The 25066-nt window shown below is 44.9% G+C and overlaps 1 protein-coding gene across 1 annotated transcript; it reads right to left on the bottom strand.

Annotated features, from left to right (window-relative positions):
* Positions 1 to 6906: 6906 nt before the first annotated feature.
* Positions 6907 to 20148, bottom strand: ZNF622 (zinc finger protein 622). Its single transcript, XM_030332294.1, has 6 exons — positions 19385 to 20148; positions 18400 to 18660; positions 18008 to 18170; positions 15153 to 15265; positions 8641 to 8784; positions 6907 to 7189 (listed from the first exon to the last, which is right to left on the bottom strand). Exons 1-6 carry the CDS (start codon positions 20004 to 20006, stop codon positions 7056 to 7058), a joined length of 1437 nt encoding a protein of 478 aa, XP_030188154.1. The 5' UTR covers positions 20007 to 20148; the 3' UTR covers positions 6907 to 7055.
* Between the last annotated feature and the right edge of the window lie 4918 nt (positions 20149 to 25066).

Raw genomic sequence — 25066 nt, 5'->3', positions numbered from 1 at the left:
TTATGTACAATATATGCACTGTATTAGCGTTCTAGAACCCCAAATTTGTGAATCCCTAAACACATCCAGCTTTCAATATGTATCTGGGTCTCAGATAAGAATTTGTGCATCTGCCCTCGTTGGCTCTCTTTTCCTTCCCCTTTTGCTGTGTGTGACCCCTCTTCTTCCTTCCCTGGACATCACGGGCCAACTTGGAATACAGGCTACCCTTGATCAGGCATCCTCTGTATTTCAGCACCTGCTATGCACCTTGTCGCATATTGTTTGGAATGCCTACGATGTCCCTGCAAGGGATTTGTAACTAGCCCTATTGTAGTTGAGGAATCTGAGACGGAGAGTAAGGAAGTCCCTTAGCCAAGGTCAAGAACTACCGAGGCAGAACAAGAATTGCACTTTAGTCTCCCCACAGCCGCTGCCCTGCTGCACCCCAGCCTGGGATTTAATTAAGGAAACACCATCTCTTAAGGGGTACTTAGTACTCGTCCACACACTGCCCCTATGTCCTGAGAGGCAGTGAAATGGAGCGCAGTGGTTCTCGAAGTACGATCCATAGACCCCTGGGTAGCCCTGAGAATTTTTCAGGGGGTTTGCAAAGCCAAAGCTATTTTTATAATAATATTAAGATAGCACCTGTCTTTTCTACTCTTGTGCTTTCGTTGGGTTTCAGGAGAGTTTCCAATGTCCACATGGTGTGTGTTCTACAACAGACAAAATGCAGAAGCAGGTGTAACAATCCAGTTGTCTACTGTTAAGCTGGATGTAGAAGATATTTGCCAAAGTGGAAAATAAATCCACTCTTTTCACTATGGTTCTTTTAAGGAAGTACAGTTATTGTTCATAAAAACACAGTAATGTTACCATGTAATAGCTCTATTATTTTGAGATTAATTAACATTTCAAAGTTTCTTGATCTTAATTTCCAGCACAGTATGTATCCATAGATGTAACTACCGAAAACCAAAGCTCGGGGCGCCTGGGTGGCGCAGTCGGTTAAGCGTCCGACTTCAGCCAGGTGACGATCTCGCGGTCCGTGAGTTCGAGCCCCGCGTCGGGCTCTGGGCTGATGGCTCGGAGCCTGGAGCCTGTTTCCGATTCTGTGTCTCCCTCTCTCTCTGCCCCTCCCCCGTTCATGCTCTGTCTCTCTCTGTCCCAAAAATAAATAAAAAACGTTGAAAAAAAAATTAAAAAAAAAAAGAAAACCAAAGCTCCACAGGGTCCTTGATACTTTTAAAAAGGGTAAATGGGTTCGGAGACCAAAAGATTTAAGAATGGCTAGTGTAGTGGTTACAAGCACAGACTCTGGAACCTTACCAGCTAGATGAAATACCCCAGCTCTGCCACGTAGTAGCTAGGGAGCCTTCTTTGTACCTCAGTTTCCCACCTAGAAAATGGGGATATTTCCTATCTCAGAGACTCGATTGTGAGGACTGAGCTGACACATTGTAAAGTGCATACAACAATATTTGGCATTTAGTAAGCTCTTTGTTTTAGCTTTTATTCCTACTTAATTTTTACATATTTTTGTGTTTATTTCCAGGAAAAATTCCCCCAAGTTTTAAGGCGAATAAAAAGACTACATTACCAAATTATCCAGGTAAGCTTCATGCGCTTGAATTAGAAATAGGAAAAATATTCTGCAAGGAGAGTCATGTTTCGAGCATAAGTGTTTCAATAGTTTCTATTTACCGTCAATTTAATATTCTCATTCCTCGGGCACTAAGCATTATAAAAATCTCTTCAGAAAAACTCAAATCCCTTACTCTATTTAGAGTCTATTTTCTGCATTTGCAGATGCTAGGTTTAGAAAATGAGTAATCTCAGGCAGGGCAGCATGTCTGAGATGCATTACCCCAGGTGAAAATGGTAGTTGGAGATAGAATACCAAATGTGGTGATTAATAATAAAACATGAAGAGGCAATATAAAATGCCTTGAATCTAGGATTTAGAGGTCTTATTCAGTGAAACAAAAATGGTAGATTTCTTTAAGAAACAGATTTGATGTTTTGGGTAGTTTTAATGCTTTTATTTTTATTTTTTTATTTTTTTTAACATTTATTTATTTTTGAGACAGAGAAAGACAGAGCATGAACGGGGGGAGGGCCAGAGAGAGAGGGAGACACAGAATCCGAAGCAGGCTCCAGGCTCTGAGCTGTCAGCACAGAGCCGGACGCAGGGCTCGAACTCATGGACCGTGAGATCATGACCTGAGCCGAAGTCAGATGCTCAACCGACTGAGCCACCCAGGCGCCCCTTAATGCTTTTAATATAGTTTTAGGCATACACTAAACACGCATTCTCTTCCTCTAAAAAGTGAATCATGTTGGGGCGCCTGGGTGGTTCAGTCAGTTATGTGTCCGGCTTCGGCTCAGGTCATGATCTTACAGTTTGTGAGTTCGAGCCCCGTGTCGGGCTCTGTGCTGACAGCTCGGAGCCTGGAGTTTGCTTCCGATTCTGTGTCTCCCTCTCTCTCTCTGCCCCTCCCCAGCTCAAACTCTGTGTCTCTCTCAAAAATAAATAAGCATTAAAAAAATGCATCATGTTTACTCTGCAAATAGTTTATATTAGAAGTTCTTTTATTTTTTAGATTTTTTTGAAGGAGCTGTACAAGTTTGACTTTGCCGAGCGTAGGGACCAGCACGCACGAGGTGGAGGGTTTCCCTTGCTCTGTCCGTTACGATGTGCACCACAGCTGAGTCCCAATATAACACCCTGGGCATCCAGCTTCCTGCACGTAAGAGCGAGGGGAGAGGTGGGATGGTGGGGATCGATTTAAGTCAGTTCAATGTGTCACCAAAGTGTAAAATTCTGTGACTCAAGCAGGCTTGCGTTTTTCAGCATAGACAATAGAAAGCGATCACGAGGGGCGCCTGGGTGGCGCAGTCGGTTAAGCGTCCGACTTCAGCCAGGTCACGATCTTGCGGTGCGTGAGTTCGAGCCCCGCGTCAGGCTCTGGGCTGATGGCTCAGAGCCTGGAGCCTGTTTCCGATTCTGTGTCTCCCTCTCTCTCTGCCCCTCCCCCGTTCATGCTCTGTCTCTCTCTGTCCCAAAAATAAATAAACGTTAAAAAAAAAAAAAAAAAAAAAAAAAAAAAGAAAGCGATCACGAGCAGCGTGACCTTGGGCTCCTCTGCCTGAGACTGCTCAGCTGGAGAATGGCAATAATTATATTTACTTCTTACGGGTGTTGTAAAGATTAAATAAGGTAAAACAATGTACATGACGTCCTTGCCCTTAAAGACATATTGACAGGAAAGCTCCACCATGAGGTGGTTAAGTGGAAATCAAAAGAGTCAACCAAGCAAAACGTGTGCCAGTGTCACAGGGAGGCGTTCCGGTTACCACTGCTGCGTCAACTGAGTGGTGTCAAACAACCATTTTCTTACGTTCATGGCTTCTGTGGGGGAGGAATTTTGGAAGGTCTCACCTGGGCAGGTGCCGCTGGGGATCTGCCGTACGGTTCCGACCAGACGTCAGTGGGTAGCACCGTCTCCTGAGACTCGATCGGGCTGCACATACAAGATGGGGACCTCAGATGCCGGCAGGTGGTGCTGGCAGCTGACTGGGACCGTCAACCAGAGCACCTACAGTGACTTCTCCACGTGGCATGGGTTTTTCTATAGCGTGACGTCCTGGGGAAGTCAGAGTTCTTCGATGGTCAAGTGTCCAAGGAAGCAAAGTGGGGGCTGCACTGCATTTTACTCTCCTGCGAAGTCAGCCGTGTCACTCTTGCTGCAATTTATGGGTTATGAGCGAGTCATTGAGGCCAACCCGGCTTCAAGGGAAGGGAAGAGACGCTCCCTCTCCATGGCAGGACTGTCAAATGATTAGCAGGCATGGCGTCAAGTTGCCAACTAAAGCGTTACTTTTCAGTCTGTACTGTCTCCAAAAGAATATAAAAGAGACAATATTGAAAGTATCAACTTAACAAAATTCCAAATGATCACGAGGCACCCTTTCCCTGTCTCCCTACCCAACCCCGCAGGAGAGAATTTAGCGTACCTCACTTTGAGAACAGGGACAAGAGGGAAGAAAAGAAACAGCAATTGCTAATCACATCTTAAACCAATTTGCCTTATGCCATGTCACATTAGCATGGTCATGGGGTCCTACACTATTATAAACAAGGCTCCTGTAAGAGAAACTCACATTCCAGGATAGAAAAGGTAGATTTTCTTTCATGGGGGTAACACTTATTTATGCATGTATATACTATGTGTAACATTAAATTCTATGTATTTCTAGGTTTAGAACAAGGTTCTTTTCACGGCTGGCTGGAAATTTAATGGGCTTGTGTAAACATTTATAGCCCGACAGAGGCTGCTCCTTAAGACACGACGTTGTGAAGATTCCGTTCGAGTGTTGCAACATTAAGAATGCTGTACCAGAAATCACCATCTCTGGTTTCCTTTGGTGTCTCCCTAAACAAGTGACTGAACTTCCCTGAATCTATTTTCTCATCTGTAAAATAGCGACACTACCTACACCTCACAGCCAAGAAACAAAATGGCGCGCGAAAGCATTTTATACTCCATAAAACACACACTCACACTCTGCAAAACAGAAAGAATATACTGAGCCTGTGGCTAGTCTGTAGATAGGCAGTGCGATGAGCAAAGCCGCCAGGGGCTTTGGTTACACAGATGAGGAAAGAACAAGGTTATGCTGTCTCCCTTTTGATCCCAGCCTTGATGTCTGAAGCTAAAGACAGACGAATCAACTTGCCAAGGCCATCTGGCCACGGGGTAACTCCCAGGAGGAGAGCCCACACAAGTCATGGTCAGCCAACCACCACAGCCAGCGCTACCTTGGTACTGATGAGGAGCCTTTAATGTGATTTTCCTGGTATCCACTTTACCTTTAGACAACAGACTTAAGGATAAGGGGCACTGAGGAGAAGTAACTATCCAAATTTGGATTTCATAAAGATTTGGGGCACTTGGGCGGCTCAGTCGGTTATGCAGCCGATTTCAGCTTAGGTCATGATCTCACAGTTTGTGGAATCGAGCCCTGCGTTGGGCTCTGTGCTGACAGTTCAGAACCTGGAGCCTGCTTCGGATTCTGTCTCCTTCTCTCTCTGCTCCTCCCCCACTCACACGCCGTCTCTCTCTCTCTCTCTCTCTCTCTCTCAAAAGTAAATAAACATTAAAAAAACAATTTAATAAAGATTTACTTTTTGGTTAATTTGGATGAATTCTGAAGTTAGTCAAAGGAAATGCATGGGTGAAGGGGGTCAAAGGTATAAACTTCCAGTTGTAACTCACAGGATGTGATATGCAGCATGGTGAATATAGCTAATAATACTATACTGCATATTTTAAAGTTGCTAAGAAAGTAATCTCAAAAGTTCTCATCGCAAGAAAAAAGGTTTTATGACTATGTATGGGTGATGTTTAAATTTTTTCTTTGCCCTCCCCCCCAAAGGCAAATAAACTGTCTTTTATAAAATTATGATGTGGACAGAAGTGGGAGTTTTACAAAATTCTGATGTAGATAGAAGTGGGAGAGAGCTGCTCCACAAACCCCAAATCAGAGCTGAGAAGGGATCTCTTGAAGCCTGGAAGCAGATAGGTAAATGGGGGCAGTATTTTATGGGTCAGCAAACATACTGTCCTGTTTGCTCCCCACAGGGAAAACACCCCGATGTTCAAGGGCAGGGATGCAAAGAAGGTACACGGACCGTGCCGGGCTGGTGTGGCAATGGGGCTGCAGACAGCGGGCGTCGGCAGCAATGATCTCAGCTTATGCTGAGTGACAAAGTGTGGACTGAGGAACAAAACTGACACAAGCTACAGCCCAGGAGCATGTGCATTCGCTCAAGGAGAAATTAAAGACATACCACCCGTGAAGCACGACTTCTCTTGCCTAGGATACCGATTTCAAGATGTGTCAAACACAAGAGAGTGGGTACCGGGGTGAGAATGTTAGAAAACAGGATGAGGGAGCAAAATTAAAGACCAGGGAGTCCTCCACTGTCAGTGAACCTGTGTACTGAGGAAGTAGAACGAATTCAGCTCTGCGTCCAGAGTTTACAGAAAAAGGCCTGCATCTGGCAAACGAGGCCCAGTGAGTACATGGTGGGCAAGCTCATTCTCCTGGCGTCCTGAACTCACCACAGGAAGACTACGGCTCCAGCAGATCGTCGGCCTACCTCAGTGCAGCAGGCCTGCCGAGGGAGAACTTGAACACGGACTCGGCAGATTTATTCACCGCCCCCCACCACAACCTGTGACGTACAAACAGCTCATTTTACAGATTTACCCAAGTCGCTTTTCCCAGGTTACGAGGTAGCTCGATGGGTTTGAATTTCGTGTTTCACTTCATTTCCGATATACGACTGCCTTCCCCTGAGCCGCCTGAACGGAGACTCTCTTCGTATTACACCCCGAGGTCAGTTTTTGTCTCTAAAACAAGATCTAAACATTTTACATTTCCTTTCTTCCTCATCTAACTACTCAAATAAAGGCAGCCCTGGATACGGAGTCTGAGTGCACAGCTCCGTCATTCTCTGTGTCTTCTCACTTAGAAAGAAAGAACCTTTACAGCCAGCCAATGACATGCTGTCTAACTTCGTCTGGACACAATGAAAGCGACCTCCTCCACACCACGAGCCACGACACTTTCAAACCAGTGACATTCAACTTAGATGCTCCAGGATCTTCCAAGCCCTTACGGAAGTCCCGGTGCCAGGACGTGGTAAGCTACCCCGCAGCCAATTAAACCAAGTGTGGAGCGGACGAGTCACCCACGAGTTTCCCATGTGAATCCAACAGGCAGAGTCAGGTAAAAGCGGAGGCAGTGAGACAATTACTAGCCAGTAATTTGGGTCCCAGAGCCCAGCACAGACACCACTCACTTTGTGAAAACATAACCTGTGAACCCTGTCCAAAAATGACATTTAAACGCCAATGAGATTCTGACTTTTATTACCAGGTCAGAACGGATCAAGTACAGGGAGAAGTAGCAGCAAACAGGGGCTGTCACACAATCCGGTTCCCCTGGCCCTCGGGCAAGGACACCTGTGCAAGGGACAGACCACCCAGTCCTTGGGCAGACACTCAGAACCTCACTTGGGGCCTGAAGTGCATCTGCTTGGTGGCATTGTTCTTCATTCCTGTCTTCAGCATCCACTTTGACTTCATCCTTTGGACATACTGCATGTCTCGCTCACGCATCAGAGCAGCTTCTGTGGCTGGAAAGGGGACACGTGGCAAAGGCTGGTTATTTGTGATCAGAAAAAAAGACAATCTTGGGGCACCTGGGTGGCTCAGTCGGTTAAGTATCCGACCGTGGCTCAGGTCAAGATCTCATGGTTCCTGAGTTCGAGCCCCGCGTCGGGCTCTGTGCTGACAGCTCCGAGCCTGGAGCCTGCTTCGGATTCTGTGTCTCCCTCTCTCTCTGCCCCTCCTCTGCTAGTGCTCACTCTTCCTCTCTCTCTCTCTCTCTCTCAAAAATAAATAAACATTAAAAAAAAAAAAAAAAAAAAACAACCTTTACAGAGAAGCTCAAGGCTAGTTTGGGTGAAACTGGGTTCTTATATTTAAAGAAGAGCTGCTAACCTGAGGTCGCCATGCAACGGGCGTGAGGGGTTATGCACACCCAGAACTGCACAGAACAACCTGTACATGTACCCATTTCTCTGGAATAAGCCTCTCTAGTTTTCGTCACCTGGAAGGATCTATAAGCCCCAGGTAAATCCCGCTGACCAAAGGTGCTAGAGAAAGACGGAGACTCTAAAGTGAGGCAGACAATAGTTCCTGACAAAAATAAGATGCAGTCAGTGTCTGCTGGATTTCAGCGGCCTCGCAGCTCACAGGCAGCCACCGTGAAGGAAACCACGCGTATATGAACACCGTGGCATTTAACACGGACTTTATCTGCCCAGGGCTTCCCACGCCCTCCCAAGGGAGCTCTCCTTTGTCCTCTCCACAGTCCTTTAGTGGACCCGTGTTCTCCCTGCAGATCTAAGGACAGGACTCCATGTTAGCAGACACATCAGAACAGATTTACAGAATTTCATACCGATGAGGTTTCAAAGCTTAACAATTCCGGTGGCCTGCTTTATTCCGCTCCTGTTACCTTGTCCATGGGAAAACTACAAAAAGGAGTGACTGCCAGCCTTTATGACGTCCACGTACTACATCATACATGCGTTATGACAGTCAACCCACACAACGCTACCAGGTGGGTCCCCTTGTGATCATCTCAGTTTTATAAATGAGGCCATAGAGGCTTCAGTTACTTAAATTACTCCTGCTCATCATTTAAGAACCTCTAAGTATATCAGGTAAGTCATGTTTGAATCCATGGCTTAAGCAATTTGCCCTCAAGGATACTAGTTAATTCCTTTGTATAACCTCCAGGATAATTTCAATCTTTGCTCATTACTAAGTACTCATGTCTATAACTATTATCTGTATTCTGTTTTGGAAAGTCACTGGGCCAGGAATATGAACTTTTTAACGAATGGAGCTTTGGGCTTCTTGCCATAAGCATATCAAGTAATAATGGAAGCCCCCGGAGCCAAGAAGTTAAGTTTCCTCCAGAGAGGATCCACAAGGACAACATAAATGGGACGGCCTTCACCCAAGCCCGTTCTTGCGATCCGAGTTCCCAGGCTGGTCCACGGTCGTATCAACACACCTGTGCTGCCGGTCCACCCCAGGGCTCTGTACTGCTGCAGTATCCGGCCCACGGCCTTCTGATTCTTAGCAACAGCCACGGTTCTTGACAAGCCGAATCGCTGTTTGTAGTATCTCATCAAGGAGCGATGACCCACTCTGGCACCTGTTTTTCAAAAAAAACAATATTGAAATGCTGAGTTAGTTTTTCAAGGTAGCGCTACAGAGCAAGGACTTTCCAAATCAGACTTCTAAGGGTATCTAGCTGGAAAACGGAGAAGCCAGAAGAAAAAGTGCTCTATCTGCTAAAGAAAGATGAAGTAGCATATTAAAAAGAAGTAAAGACAGAAAATAAAAAAGTAGAGGGATTTTGTTAAAAAAGAGAATGGCAAGTCACGGTCACGTGAAATCTCAGCATCCTGTACTTATATACTTATATACGATATGCCTCTCCAGAAATTCACATGCCAACTCTCACTGATATGGCTAATAGGGCCCTAAGAAAGAGGTAAGGGACTTTAACTTGTTTTTTAATATAAAGATAAAGCACACAATAATGATGTTTAAGTTTAAAAGCCACGGTCTAGGTCTAGAACAAGAATCAATCCACCTTTCTTTTGCTTAAATTCTCCACGGTGGTGGTTCTCAAACAAAGATGATTTTACCTCCAGGGACATTTGGCAGTGACTAGAGACATTTTTGGTTGTTATAGCTGGAGGGGGACTACTAGCATCTACTGGATAGAGGTCAAGGATATTAGCGGACATCCTACAATGCACAGGGCAGTCCTCCACAGCAAAGATTTACTTGGCCTAAAAGGTCACTACATTGAGAAACCCTGCCCTGTTATTTTCTAAATGATGGAACTCACCTGGTGAGCTACAATTTTAAAGGATGAGTCAGCTGAATTCCCTCTCCAGGTTGGGCTAATCCAGAAGGATCTGGTAAAACTATGCAAGTCAATCACGCTTTCAGAGGTGAGTGACTATGGACTATGGAGCCTTTTATAGGAAAAGTGTGCTGACCCTTAGGCTCACAGCAAGTGAAACGGAAGGGGACAGGCTTCAGTGAGGGCTAACTCCAGGCTCCGTCAGCGCAGTGGCTCTCAAAAGGTGATCCTGGGACAGTGGTGTCAGCCTTACCTGAGAGCTTGCTAAATACAACACTAAATACAATTCCCTCACAAGAATATTAATCAGGCGCCTTCCCAGACAGACGTATACATGTTAGAAATTCGACAAGAGCATATACACAAGGCATGAAACAGCTATTTCCACTGAAAATGAATAGAGGAAATATGGCTCGGGAGAACCACGTGTACAGCTGCTAGGAAAGTTTTACATTGATCCAGATCGTTCATTTACATGAAAAATTCGGTCCGGTTATTCTAAGTCCCTACCCGTAGGGCAAGCTACCTGGAAAACAGTTTGCTTGCTACACAGATACGGAAAAGTAGTTACTGTCATGACTGTTTCTGTGGTAAGAGAAAGAAATGCAAAGAAACCTTTCAATTCAAAGATGGTTTGGTTTTTGGTTACCAGTATGGATGAACACATGTTTCCTTGAACCTGGCTCTTCTGGTGGCCTCAGAGTTAACAAAGCTCCTAAACCACAAGAAATAAGACGCAGCCAACGAATAAAGACTCAAGCTTAAACGAAGGCTGCTATGGCAGGAAAACCTATTACTATAATTTTCTACTTATAAGAACAGGTCAGATGCTCCAGGTCTGCAATGCTCAAAATCATCACACGACAGTGCCGGTCATTAGTACAAAATCAACTGACGTATTTATAGTGATAAGCAGCATTTGGACAAATATGTATTATTGAAGAACATCCTTGAAAAGGTTTCATAACTCAATACCAAGGTTTCTGACAGCCAGCGGGGGAACTGAAAACACACAGATTAGAGCTACCCCTGCCCTGTGTCAATGACAGTGAGTACCTGACATGAAGTCCCAAGAATGTGCCAAGAGCAGCTCGACTTGAAGGCCCTATCAAGGAAAACTATTTTTAGAACACAGTGTGACTGCCCAGTAAATAACAGATGGGTTCCGTCTTAGTTATGGTAAAGCCACAATCTGTCCATCTACCTTTCATCGTAGCAATAACCACTTACAAAACTGTCCAATCCTACAACTGAAGACATTAGACAGTGGAAAAGAAAATATCTCCAATGGTAATTTTCCTAAGATTCATTATGTATTCCCGTGGATCCACCAACAGTTTCATCTGGCTACGCAGCAGCTAACTGGATGTGTCTTTGACGCCAACTTACTCCACGGGAGCTGAAGAACACTAAAGCAAACTCAAGGAACAGAGCCAGACCACCGCCTTTGCAGTAAATGCTCACAGTGCCCTCTACCGGATGCTCTTTGTCACTGGCTCTGGGATCATCTCCTTGATCTGAAATAACTAGATTGAAGACATCACCACTACTGCTTTTGAAACCAGTTCAAAGCAGACTCTACCGAGTGTGGTTGATGAAGTATCACCAAGCTCTCCACACTAGAATCCTTCCCGACTTAGCTTCATGCTAACATCTTACGCTAACAGTCAAGTAACCAAGCATAACTGAAAAGGTTTCTGAATGCTAAATTTGCTCAAAGACATAAACGGGTGATTGAATATACTGCTGTAATACTGCTACATGTTTACAGTGCTTATTCAGAGATCTCCCATTCCCTTGGCTCATTACAAAACCTCCCAAACCAGTACTAAGACAGGAGGGCAAACCAATGGAATATAAACCATCGTGTCTCACTGTAATGAGGATCAACTGAAGGAGGACTAATTTTTAATCTAAGATGATGGAAGTATGGGTGACATGAAAAGCAAGATATCAGTATAGCTGGAAGAAATTTCAGAAGAATACTAGCAGTTTCTGATTCACTAAGAAAGCTAAGTTTTGCTATTATTTAAGCAAATTCCATAATAAGGTCTTAGCAATCAGCCACTAAGGAAGATCCATGAAGGTACAGAGTAACATATATTTAGATATTTTTATTAGTGGCTCTTAATCCTCTCCGGGTCACAAGTGCTTTTAAAAACTATAGCCATGGGGCGGCGCCTGGGTGGCTCAGTCGGTTAAGCGTCCGACTTCAGCCAGGTCACGATCTCGCGGTCCGTGAGTTCGAGCCCCACGTCGGGCTCTGGGCTGATGGCTCGGAGCCTGGAGCCTGTTTCCGATTCTGCGTCTCCCTCTCTCTCTGCCCCTCCCCCGTTCATGCTCTGTCTCTCTCTGTCCCAAAAATAAATAAAAAACGTTGAAAAAAAAATTAAAAAAAAAAACAAACAAAAAACTATAGCCTTCGGGCACCTGGGTGGCTCAATAGGTTAAGTGTCTGACTTTGATTTCACAGCTTTGAGATCGAGCCCTGCATTGTGCCCCATGTCAGACTCCGCACTGCATGTGGAGCCTGCTTGGGATTCTCTCTCCCTCTTCCTCTCCTGTCTGCTCCCGCATGCTTTTGAATGGAAGGAAGGAAGGAAGGAAGGAAGGAAGGAAGGAAGGAAGGAAGGAAGGAAATAAAGGAATAAAAAACTACAGCCTTTACCCTGAAAAACTGTACTTAGCTGTTCAATTTAAAAAGGCATTCATGGCCACACAGGTGACTCTAAGACTCTGCACAGCCTTTACCCAGGAGAGTACACATACTCACAGAAAAAAAATGTGTACGGCCTGGTTAAGAACCTGTGGGGTAAGGTTATCTGGCTGTTGGGTTAGGTCTTTCCTCAGTGTGGCTAAAAGTACAGTATTTCACACTAACACCAAACCAGTTACTGTAATTTACTACTTCCAAGTGTGATATAAAAAAGTTGTCCTGGGGTTTATTATCCAGTACTTTAAAATAATGTGACTCAGTAGGCAGACCAGTAGCACTGAGCAAGGAAACCCTGGCTCTAAAAACCAGGGAAGTTGGACCTTCAAATTAATCTCACGCCACTTCCTTCTTTGAGACACCTGGGCGGCTCAGTCAGTTCAACATCCGACTTGACTTCAGCTCAGGTCATGATCTTGTGGTTCATGAGTTCAAGCCCCGCGTTGGGCTCTCTGCTGTCAGCAGAGCCTGCTTAGGATCCTCTGTCCCTCTCTCTGTCCCTCCCGTGCCTACGCTCTCACTTTCTCCTTGGACTGCACGATGATGTAGAGACAAAGCAACCCGCTGCACAGTCCTGCAGACCAATGATTCCAAGCCACCGGGGCCCCCTCTTAGCCCACAACGGCTCCCTCTGCCCTGCTTCTCCTACACTATGGCAGGCCCAAGGGAATCAACCTTGCTTTCCTTTTAAAGTCGCCTCCAACCTCTCAGTCACTGAGTCAACAAACATCATCTGGCTCATGTGTGCCTGAGACCCTGTGGTGAGATGGAAGAAGCAATCTTTTTTTCAAAAGTAATGGGGGAAGGCAGGCAAGCAAGCCAGCACTTACAAAGCAGTGAGAGAAATGTTACAACAGATTGGCAAGTGCCCCAGGAGCAGAGGAGACTCTCCATACTCAGGGCAGGAGCTGAGTTCAAAAGGGCTTATGGAGGGGTGGACCCGAGTCTTAAAGGACAAGTAGCAGTAAGTCAGAGGCATCACCCATGCAAAGACTCAGAGGAGGGAAACTGCAAGTGGGTAGGTAAAGGAATAGATACCTAGAGCAGGGGGAGAGGGCAGCAGCTAGAGAACCTAACTTACCTGAAAAACAATGGCTCCCCCTGGAAGAATTCCAGAGGGAAAAAGAAAACAGACTGGTTGTCTTAAGAAGAATGTGCTAAGTGGTTGAACAGAAATCAGATTGCAGATGGCCATTTAGGAAGCGGTAATGGTGACATAGACAAACGTTAAACAGGAAACAAAGAAGAAAAATATGAAAGGGTTGTTTAGGAATTGTACTTCATAATCGCTCCAGTGTGGGAGACGACCAAAGAGAGTATCCTAAGATGATGCCTATTTTTGGCTTTGGTTAATCTTGGAAAACGCAATCATCCTAGGAAAATGTGTTTTCTAGATTAAAAAATAAAAAAAGAATCCCTAGTTAAGTTTCAAAATTCTAGGTTTAGATGAAAATTTCTCTCAAATAGACTCTATTTCTTAAATAGGCTATGCTCACTGTTGTGCATATTTTGGTAGGTACCAGGCTACAGTTGATGCAAACCGAAGCCACCATTCATAGTGACGTGCCAGACATTGCTTGACAAGGGATCACCTTATTCAACTCACTCAAAGAGTGTTGTAATCTCACTCTACAGTCAAGGAAGTGGATGCTAATGAGATAAGGAGCGAAAAAAGATGGTCATAGTCTTAGAAATGAAGTTAGGAAGCTCATTTCTGATGTAATGTACTGGCATTTTCACCAGAGGAAGACTAGAAGAGGTTCTCTGTGATATATCTAGGCTGGTTTTGCTCCTGTTTATTGCACAGGCCACGACATTGTGCATTCCACACCTTTCTTATCACTGTAAGGAGACCTATATCTTCAAGACAGGCTCCGCATGCCCTTTTCTTCTACTGCCATACTCTAAAGCTGTCCTTAGCCTTAAAACGTTATTATTCTGAATTAAAGAGGGCTGTCTGTACCTAAGCAGTGATACTCCTTGTGAAAAGCAGTAACATAAGATGGCTTCTTCCCCCCAGTCGTGTCCATGAGCAGGATAGCTGCTCTTACGCAGCATCACTGCAAATCTCTCAAGGCAGGGTGGGGGGAGTGGAGAAGGCTTCGCTGACTGGTCTATGATCTTGGGTCAGTTACTCAACCTATCTAAGCTTCGGCTGGCTCACAGGTCGAATAAGGATAACAGAATCCAACTCACTGGCTCCTAAAGATAAAATAACGTATCCACCTACCATGCTAAGTGCTCAGTAAATACCACGTATTATTAGGATCTTGTCAGCTCTTCTGTTCCATTCCCTTTCCTTCCCACAGGTCTTCTGTAGCTTCTCCCGTTCTTATCAGCTAATCATAACATTGTAAACAACAGCAGATGCTTCTCATGTTCATGGCTTTTTCTCCCCCCACCTTTTCATACCTGGGATAAATCCCCACCTGGGATAAATCCCCACCATATCAGTCAAATCCTGTTCCCTAAAGTAGAAGGCAGAACTCAAACTCCGAGCCTCCCTGCCACAATTAGAAAATAAACAGGCAACTGGGCCAGGCGCTGTCAGCCCGATACACCCGTGCCAGACTACCTGGAAGTCTGAGCAACATGAGGAAACAGGAATCAGTTCAAAGAATAAGAGTACGGCCAACATTAACAAGAGAAACCTAAATGAGGCAATAATAACAGGAAAGAACCAAAGAGAAAACGTCTATGTATCTGAAAGGAGATGACTGATGAAAGCATTCAAAATCATAACAGAAGTGAGCAAAAAAACTGATCTAATTTAAACAAAACAGCCAACACAGAGCTAAGTGGAGACCTTCATTACTATGTACCTGAGAACATAAAACTGTAACGACTTCCCCCAGTACGGAAGACAACTGATGGGAACATGCCTCTCTAATCATCTCACCCGCGTTATGCCATCTTTGCCAAACATACTTACCAGAAGGCAGAATCAGCTCCATGGTTTCATCATCATATTCTAATGTCTTTTCGGAGGGTAAGTCCTCAGTCCCATCAGGCTGCCCCCCTTCCGTGTAATCTGGGTAGCTACTCCTGTAACAGCGGCATTAATAATGGCATTAATAAAAAGACTAATACCTCAAATTTGACTAAAAGACAAATCGTGTTTGCAAACCGGCAAACCCACTGGCTACCTAAGCGCAGGGAACCAACCGCTGCAGGCACAGCAAGCTGAAACATTTAGGAGGAAAGCCAACTTGGTCGCATCCTCTGTAATTCAGAGTGTGCAAGTGACCCATAAACTCAAGATGGATCACAGACCTAAACGTAAAACACAAAACTATAAGAATGACTACAATATAACATGGGAGACAATCTAGATGACTTAGGGTTCGGTGAGGACTTTTTATGTGCATCACGAAAGGCACGATCCACAAAAGGAATAATTGGTAAGATGGACTTCACTAAAATGAAAAACTTCTCTGGGAAAGACAGTGTCAAGAGAATTACAATACAAGCCACAGACCGGGAGAAAATGTTGGCAGAAGACACATCTGATAAAGGACCGTTATTCAAAACATGTAAAGAACTCTTAAAACTGAGTGATAAGAATATAAACCAGACTTGAAAATGGGGCAGGGACCTCACCAGGCACCTCACTAAGATATACAGGCTGCAAATAAGCATGTAAAAAGGTGCTCCACATCATGTCATGAGGGAAATGCAAAATAAAAAGAGATAACACTACACACGCTTATTAAAACAGCCAAAATCCAGAACACTGACAACATCAAATGCCGGCAAGAATGTGAAGCAATGGGCATCCTCACTCATCGCTCGCGGGAACACAAAATGGTGCAGCCGTTTTCCGAGACAGCTTGGGGGTTTCTTGCAAAGCCAAAAATACTCTTCCCGCAGGATCCACAATCGCGCTATTTCGTATTTATCCAAAGGAGCTGAAAACATGTCAACAACACAAAACCTACACACTGATGGTTATAGAAGCTTTATTCATAATTGCCCCAACGTGGGAGCAACAAAAGCGCCCTTCAGTAGCTGGGTGGATAAATACACTTGCGGTACATCCAGAAAACAGAACTGTACTCAGTACTAAAAAGAAATGAACTATCAAGCCATGAAAAGAAATGGAGAAAACTTAAATGCACGTTACTAAGTGAAAGAAGGCAGTCTGAAGAGACAAGGAGGGAAGAACAGGCGGAATCCACAGGATTTTCAGGGCAGTGAAACTACTCTGTATGATACAATAACGGTAGATACGGGTCATTATACATTTGTCCAAACAGAAGATGTACAACACCAAGAGTGAACCCTAGCGTGAACTACGGACTTGGCGATGATGAGATACGAATGTAAGGTCATCACTCAGGAATGTACCACTAGTGTGGGATGTCCACAATGAGGGAGGCTATGTATGTGTTGGGGGACAAGGGTTATATGGGAAATCTCTGTACCTTCTGCTCAAATTCGCTGCAAATATAAAATTTTCTTTATAAAAAAAAAAAAAAAACACAAATGACTGAGCAAATGGCCTCCAACTGAATTCTTTCACCTATTTGTTTCTCCGTAGGAGGGAGGAGAAGGTAGTGCTAGAGATGCTGCTCTCCTGAATTTAGCCATTCTAAAACAACTTCTAGGAGAGTGCCGTCTGAAAAGATTCTGTGACCACAGAAACTTTCTGTGCCTGTGTGTCCAATAAAGTAGCTACTGGTCACATGTGCTTTTAGGCACTGAGTTTTGAAATGTATGTAGTGCGACTAAACAACCGAATTTTTACGTTTTTAACTTGGTTTTTAATGAACTTAAATAGTCCTATGAATGCACCTAGTAATTACCATTATTGGACAGTGCAATTCCAGAAGATTCTTTATGTTCGTAGACATGTTCTCAAATACACATAGAAAATAAATTGGAGAATTACACATTAAAATGTTAGTAATAAGACAGATCACCCAATCCCAATAAAGCAGCAGACAAAAGACTTGATCAGGCACTTCACAAGAGATAGCCAAGTGACCAATTAATACAAAAAGGTCTTCAACTACATTAGGTAACATCAGGGAAACGAAAATTAAAACCACAGTGGGATACCACTACATAGCCACCGACACGGCTGAATGAAAAACTTCTCCTCGATGACAAGAGTGAGAAATCAGGAGGAAAATGCAAAAGGATAATTTAAAAGGCTAGGACTTTTCTGAACACATGTATCTGGAGACGGTGGATATCTGGCACGGTAATTACACACATCTGCTTGTTTAGCACACCTGTGCTAGGTCCTAAGTATCATGACACTACAGCTGTTCAAAAGTGCCTGCCACAGATTCCTGGCATCATGCGTGAATTATCCGACTTTCTAGTTAAGGGTGAGCCACCTATGGGATAATCTCACCATCGAATGCCTGGGACTGGCCTAGTTCAGCAACCAACTCAATTCCCTTAGGAGACGGCCTGTGATTCAAGGACTCTCAGGGAAACCAAAACATGAAATCTCACTTCACTCCCTCTGTCCACAAGGGGGCCGGCAAAAGTGACCTGCTAATCATTTAAACCACCGATAAAGAAAAAGAAATTCTCAAGTCAGACAAACTTCAGTTTGGACCTGAGATCTTCTCTTTATCAGATCTCTTTTATTAGATGTGTGGGCTCAACTCTTAGTTTCTTATCGGCAAAATGACACGGAACAGTCCCCCACACGAAGTGTTAAAAGAGCCGTAATGCATATACGGCACATGCATCAGGCACAGGCACACCGCTATCAATGAGGTTCAAGTGTGATGACCCCACCTGGCTTCACATTGCACACGACAGACTTACCTAAAATCATAGAAGTCTGCAAATTCCAAAGCAGCATCACCGTCCGTGAAGAGCTTACAGTGGCTTTTGTCATTCATGTGTGCCTGTACAGCTTCCGTGGAGTAGAAGGATTTCCCTTTCTCATTGCACCACAAGCAAATCTTCCCAATGCCAACTTTCTCTCCTGGAAAAATAAGTGGAGGACAAAACACAAGGGCAGCTTTCTGCGGCCAGCTCAGAGCTCACAACGTATCTCCGCGATTCAAAAAACATGCATCAAATTTTTGATCTTTACAAAATAAGCAGATAACTAAATCAAACATCGATGAGAAACAAAAAACGAAATGTTCTCCTAAAACTTGACCCCCAATAACGTGGCATTTGCTCATTAAAAGGAAAACTACCGTACTTACCCAAGTATTTAATCAGTCCCTTAAGATCAGAAAGATATTCTATGTCGGGAATAAAGAAGCTGTGGACTTTGGTCATATGAGCCACATTCTTCATGAGGGAGCTTGAATGATGGGGGCAAAATAAGCAGTCCGTTATGGGGATAGCACCGCTGAGGGGGCCTCCCCCAGCCTCCCCCTCCTCCGCATCCGGCTCCTCCGCCCCGTCCATTGGTTCAGCATCCTCACATTCCGACTCCTCATCAGAATCGATATCTTCCCAATCTTCAAGGCAGAGAGTTGAAAAACAAAGTTAGTTTAACAAGGTGGTAACTGCCGGCGAAGAAACCACGAAGACTCCCAAGCATGAGGCAGAGCAGCCTTCCGTTTGGGCCTGGAGAATGCCACTTGCAGGACAAACCCTCTTTCACGATCTCGACGTTAGCTAAAGTTACACGGACAAATCTGTGGCGCTAAAACGTTCCCTAAGCTTTCTTTTCCAGCATGCAGGAATCTCCTTGTACTTCCTTCCTAGGCCTCTAGGTACACAATCAGTAGTAACAGGACGTGCCACGAGGGCAGGAAGGAATAAACAGCTCGTAAAGCGGAGGAGGCTCCAGCTCCACATTTCAGGTTAACCCCCGCATTTTGAACCCCTCACTTTGCTGTCTTAACTGAATTAAGTGCGAAGCCATCATAACTAGAAACCGAGCAGAATCACACAGCCTGCCGCAGTTGGTGTGCGCGGTAACACGCCCCCCCACCCCATGCGTGTGTTCGATGCCTTCTCCTTCAAAACGGAAGTCATCAATTCATTCTACTATTTATTAAATAACTATTTATTAAATAACGCCCCCGATAAGCTTCCAGGCCCTGAATCTACCACAGTTAACGAAACAGACAAAATTCCCTGCGGGCCTGATGCTCCGACAAGTCACTTGGGAAAGGATCTCAACCACCCTCACTCGTCAGTTTCACCTCCTCCCCGCCCCCGCAACAGAGCCACTACCTTCTTCGTCGAGGTCCTCCTCCTCCTCACTCTCCTCCTCCTGCTGCTTTGCCAACTTCTTGGCCTGCTGTTCAAACCACTGGAGCCGGGGAGGTTTCTCGGCCGGGTCCCGGTCGTGAGGCGCACGTCCTCCATCAGCCACCTCCACGGGACTCCTGGGCTCCTCCTCCGGCGCTGCGGGGGCCTTCTTGGGAGACATGGACGGCTGAGCCTTGATGGCCTGCTGGATGGCCGCGTTCATGGCATCCTTGTCCACGCTGTCCACGCCCAGGCCTTTCTCCAGGTTCTTTTCGTTCATCATCTCCACTTTCCGGTTCACGGCCCGCACGGCCTTCTTCTCCAGCTCCACGTGCCGCCGGGACTTGAGGTGGTTCTCGTAGGCGTTGAAAGACGCAAACTTCTTACTGCAGACGGTGCAGTAGGTGGCCGTGCCCTTGCTCTCCTGCTCCGCCACTGCCCGCTGCGCCCGCACCCGCTCCTGGAAACCCTCGGCGGTGACCGGGGCCATGTCGGCCACTTTGCGCTTCAGGTTGTAGCGGTGCCAGTCCGTCTTGTAGTGGGCCCGTTGCACCTCCGCGTCGTCGAACGCCACCCGGCAGGTAATGCAGGTGTACGTCGCCATCTCCAGGGCCGAGATTAGAGGCGACCAAGGCAGAAGTCTAGCGACGACAGCTTGAACGCCACCAGACGCTCAAACCTCTACTCGTCTCAGAGCTCACAAGAAACCAGAGCGCCCGCTGGCTTCCAGCCTCGATCTGTGAGGAGTTCCGGCACACTAGGGAAGTTATGCTCCGCTGGGCAGGAAGTCCCGCCTTTCGATCTGTAGCTACGCCCCCGCCGCGGGTCCCGGAAGACGAGGGAAGGCCTGTGACAAACCAGGCCCCGCCCAGTCGGCCTGAAGCGGGTACTGATTGCGTTATTCTGAAGTGGGTGTTGATCAGAGAGGCAGGAGCTGGATGTTGATTGGGCCAGCCAGAGGGGGGTGTTGACTGGGCCTGCCTGAGGTGGATGTTGATTGGGCCAGCCTGAGAAGGAGGGTGTTGACTGGGCCGACCTGAGGTGGATGTCGATTGGGCCAGCCAGAGGTGAGTGTTGGGTCCACGGAGGTGAGTGTTGATCAAAAGGCGCTGCGCACCCCAGGTGACTTTCCCTGGTGGTTGTGCGGTGTGAAGTGACGCGATGAGGGCGACGGCTGCGCGGCAGGGGGAGGCACGCGAGGGGGGGGGGCGGTCCGGTAGCCACGCGAAGGGCGGGGCCTCTCTGAAAACCGCGCGCTGCGCTCTGGCAGCTCAGAAAGCTTCCGGGAGGGGCGGGCCGCCCGAGCGCTCGCCGGACCAGCCGGAGTCCCGGGAAACCGGAGACTGGAGCCGGAGGCTGCGGGAATTCGCAGGAAAACCAGAGGCCGGGCCAGAGCCTCGGCTTTTGCGAGGCGGCCCCTTCCAGCCGAGGGCGCAGGCGAAACGTTTGAAATGCAAAGTTTGCCTGCTGGGAGCGCAGCCAAGCCGCAGGCCTTGGAAATGTAATCGGAGCCACCCGCCGAGGTTATCGTGGTCCAATAGCAACCACGTTTTTAAAATGCAAAAAGAAAGGGTTGTAAGATCTAACGCAACATATACACAATTTTGTCATTTGGACTTGTACTCAACCCAAAGGATTTAATGAGAAATTTTACATTTCGTCTGTTGGTACTAGATCTTGGGACTTTGGTGTGTATTATTACACAACAGCACATGGCAGGGGCCAGCCTTCTCTGATGTGCTCAATTAACTGTGGCCTCGTGTGCAACAGCGCGGGTCTAGGAAACGTGAATGTTGAAGGCTTCGGGCTCATTGTTGAAGATGGCTCATTGACATGCTGATAGCAAGAGGCTTTGGTTCCTCACCTAGTGGCCTTTTCCAGTTGATCGTCCTCATACCATGGCAGTTGGCTTCTCCAGAAGGAGCAAAGTGGAAGCCACTGTGTCTTTTATGACCTAGCCTTGGAAGTCACACACTGTCATTTCCACGGTGTGTTATTACTTATGAAGGTCAGCCCTATTTAATGTGGGAGGAGACTACATAGGGGCATGAAGGGGGTGACCGAGGACCATTATGGGAGATTGGCTACCACTAGCGTTTGTTGTTTGTCACCGATTTCCCAGTTTTAACATTTGAAGTCCTGTGTCCCAGGAAACCCAACCATCCTGGGCAAACCAGGCTCCTGTCATTGCTCTGTACCCAGTGTTGGGACAGTGCTGGCACGTAGATGGCTCGGTATTTGTTAAATGAATTTTTTACTGCAGTGTTGTCTGGTGGTGATTTTTATTCCAGAAAACTTGCTTTTCAGCTTATCAAAATCTTTTAAAATAGCCTCTGGACAAGATACCCACTTGAAGAAATGTACCTAGTACTAATCATCAATGGGGATAAGCAAAAACACTATATTTCCAAGCTTCTCTAAAAAATAAAGCAAAAGATGGCTACATAAAGAACTTGTGGTTTTACCGTTTCTTATTCTTCTGTGGTTCTCTGGCATCTGTTCATTCTTCATGTGTTATTTCTTCCCTGCCTCCTTCAATCCATTTTCATGACCAGAACCCCTTTCAGCATCTTTGAACAGGATAGTCAAGGATGCAGATGAAAAGCCAGATGAAGAGCTACATAGGGTGAGGTCCAGAAGGGTCCCAAACATAGGAGCTTCTTTTTTTTTTTTTTTTTTTTTTTAACGTTTATTTATTTTTGAGACAGAGAGAGACAGAGCATGAACAGGGGAGGGGCAGAGAGAGAGGGAGACACAGAATCTGAAACAGGCTCCAGGCTCTGAGCTGTCAGCACAGAGCCTGACGCAGGGCTCGAACTCACGGACCGTGAGATCATGACCTGAGCTGAAGTCAGACGCTTAACCGACCAAGCCACCCAGGCACCCCAGGAGCTTCTGTCTCCATAGAGTTTGGGATGCACCATCCATCTGGCACATGGATTTGTTCTGGTTCAACAACCTAAGAGCTCTCTTGAGCCCCATCCTTTTGGGGTTTTATAAAGCTTTCATTACATAGGCATGATTGATTAAATCTTAAGTGATTGAACTCAATATCCCACTCCTTTCTCCACTCCAGCGGTGTGAGGGGGTGGGCCTGAAAATTTCCACCCTCTTGTCACGTGGTTGGCTCCCCAGGCAACCTGCTCTCATCCTTAGGTTACCTGAGGGCTTTCCGAAAATCACCTCATTAACATAACCTAAAACTGTTATCCTGTTAACACTTGGGTTTTTGTGAGCTCTATGCCCCAAATGGACAAAGACCAAATGTATATTTATTAAAAATCACACTCTATCCTTTAAAATATTCTACTAGTTCTAAATTAAGACATCCCTACTCTCCAGGTTTCTTATAATTTGATAGGGATGGTAAGAAATACACAATGAACACATTAAAGACTGGATCACGTACAACAAAATATAAAGAGGCAATGGGTATTTAGAGAACTCTCATCCAATTAGAAAAGTTTTTGTTAAGGAGCTGACATTTCAGGTGGGTCTTGAAGGAGAGGAAAGATTGAGGACTTCATCTGCGAATGGAGAAGGGAGGCGGAAGGTAGAAGAAATACTGTGGAGAGAGGAAAATAAGAGACATATTTAGGAAGAATATGTCTAGTTTGGGTGAAGCATAGGATACAGGTAATTAAGAGAAACTAAGACTAGAGAGGATTAAGGTATTAGGTAAAGCGTCGAATTCTATCTTCATCCGGTAAACAGTAGTGTTTCAGTTTATATGGGCATTGGGAATAGAAGGGGGCCTTGAGATCCAGCAGCAGTATCTGGAATTGTTGGAAAAAAATACTAGAAAGGAGCAGGTCTATAGCCAATAGCTCCTTGGTAAATGCAAGATGACTGACCAAGAGACCTTGCATTAAACTTCACTGCAGTATATTCAGAGAATTATGTTAGTGTGTCTGATCTCTGCTGACAATGCTATAAAAAATGTTTCTTACCAAATTAATCATTTTGCTGAAGAATTTAAACTGAGACTGCCCATGTGAAAGATTTAGATTTGAAAAATATTAACAATTAGAATTCTTTCTGGATACTGTGACATAGCTCTTAAGATACGAGCTTCACTTAATTGCCAAACTACTGAAGTTATGTTATACAGTGTAAAGGGACAGTGTCCATGAAGATGTGCTTCCTTTTCAATGCTGGAAAATGTTGGGATGTTGATTTTTGATAATTACAAAATTTAAAGAGGTAATAGGTTCATCTTCAAGTCAATTGAGATACTGGTGTTGATAGGCAGTATTATCTTGTGACAGGCTTACTACTTTTCATATACCCATATTGCAATAGCTACTTGGTTTTTAAAAGGAAAACTAAAGGGGATTGGGCTGTTTGCGATTAGTTTTTGGGTGGTAACGAAGAATATAAAAACTAACATTTATTAAATGGTTTACAATTTCTATGAATTTTGCATTTATAAAAATGTTAAGTAAAAAATTATGATTTTCAGTAAACAATTTTAAAGCATTTTACTACCTCTTGTTTTTTGGGTATCTAGATATGCTGTTCTTAGATTAACAAAGAATTGAGATATTCTAAAGAATTGAGAAAACTTGGGTTATCAGAGCATTTAAAATAGTATAGATCAGCTGGTTTCTGGATTCTTTGGAAAGAGAAAAAAATAATCTCAATAAAATAAAAGCAGTCTTTAGTATTTAGTAAAGTTCTGCTAAGCTATTTAAAATTATGATCTTTCTTAATGTATTAAAAAACAATGGGGCGCCTGGGTGGCGCAGTCGGTTAAGCGTCCGACTTCAGCCAGGTTACGATCTCACGGTCCATGAGTTCGAGCCCCGTGTCAGGCTCTGGGCTGATGGCTCAGAGCCTGGAGCCTGTTTCCGATTCTGTGTCTCCCTCTCTCTCTGCCCCTCCCCCGTTCATGCTCTGTCTCTCTCTGTCCCAAAAATAAATAAACGTTGAAAAAAAAAATTAAAAAAAAAAACAAAAAACAAAAAAACAAAAAATATTAGATAATGTGACATATTGGAAAGAGAATAGGCTTTGCGGTCAAACTGGCTTTCCCCCTTACTAGCTATGTGACTGGATAATTTATCTAACCTTCTCCTTCTGAAAAATGCTCTTCCTACTACTTAAGTGTAGAGTCATGAGGATTACACATGATTCTAACTATAACTGAGTGTTTTCTATGTATTAGGCCAAAGTTTGGCAAACCATTCCTATAAAGGGCAAGATAGTAAATATTTTAGGCTTTGTCGGCCTAAAACTATTATCTGCCACAACTGTACAACTTTTCTCTTTAGCATAAAAATAGCCATAGACAGTACATAAGTGAACGTTGCTGTGTTCTAACAAAACTGTATTTATGGACACTAAATTTTGAATTTTGCATATTTTACACATCATGAATTATTCTTCGGATTTCAAAAATTTTTTAAAAAACCATTCTTAGTTGCTATTCCATAGAAAAACAGTGGCAGGTCAGATTTGGCCTATAGACCATAGTTTGCCAAACCCCGTCTTAGACAATTATACACTATGAGGCGCAGGTGCTAATTTCATAGATGAAAGAAACAGGTGCAAATGTTATGTGACTTAGTTGGAGTCTCCCAGGGTAGGATCCATTAAAAATGACTAGCGTAGAACCTCACACATGGTCCAGAGTCAACTGAAAAAATAGACATTTTTGCAACA

This window comes from Lynx canadensis, chromosome A1 (assembly GCF_007474595.2).
Source record: "Lynx canadensis isolate LIC74 chromosome A1, mLynCan4.pri.v2, whole genome shotgun sequence".
NCBI classification, from domain to species: domain Eukaryota; kingdom Metazoa; phylum Chordata; class Mammalia; order Carnivora; family Felidae; genus Lynx; species Lynx canadensis.
This window is presented reverse-complemented; position numbering and strand designations above follow the sequence as displayed.

Coding starts and splice junctions, on each gene's coding strand:
- ZNF622 (XM_030332294.1), bottom strand. CDS start 20,006: ATGGCGACGTACACCTGCATTACCTGCCGGGTGGCGTTCGACGACGCG. Junction 18,661..19,384: donor GGAGGACCTCGACGAAGAAG/GTAGTGGCTCTG, acceptor TCTGCCTTGAAG/ATTGGGAAGATATCGATTCT. Junction 7,190..8,640: donor GGGGTGGACCGGCAGCACAG/GTGTGTTGATAC, acceptor TCCCCTTTCCAG/CCACAGAAGCTGCTCTGATG.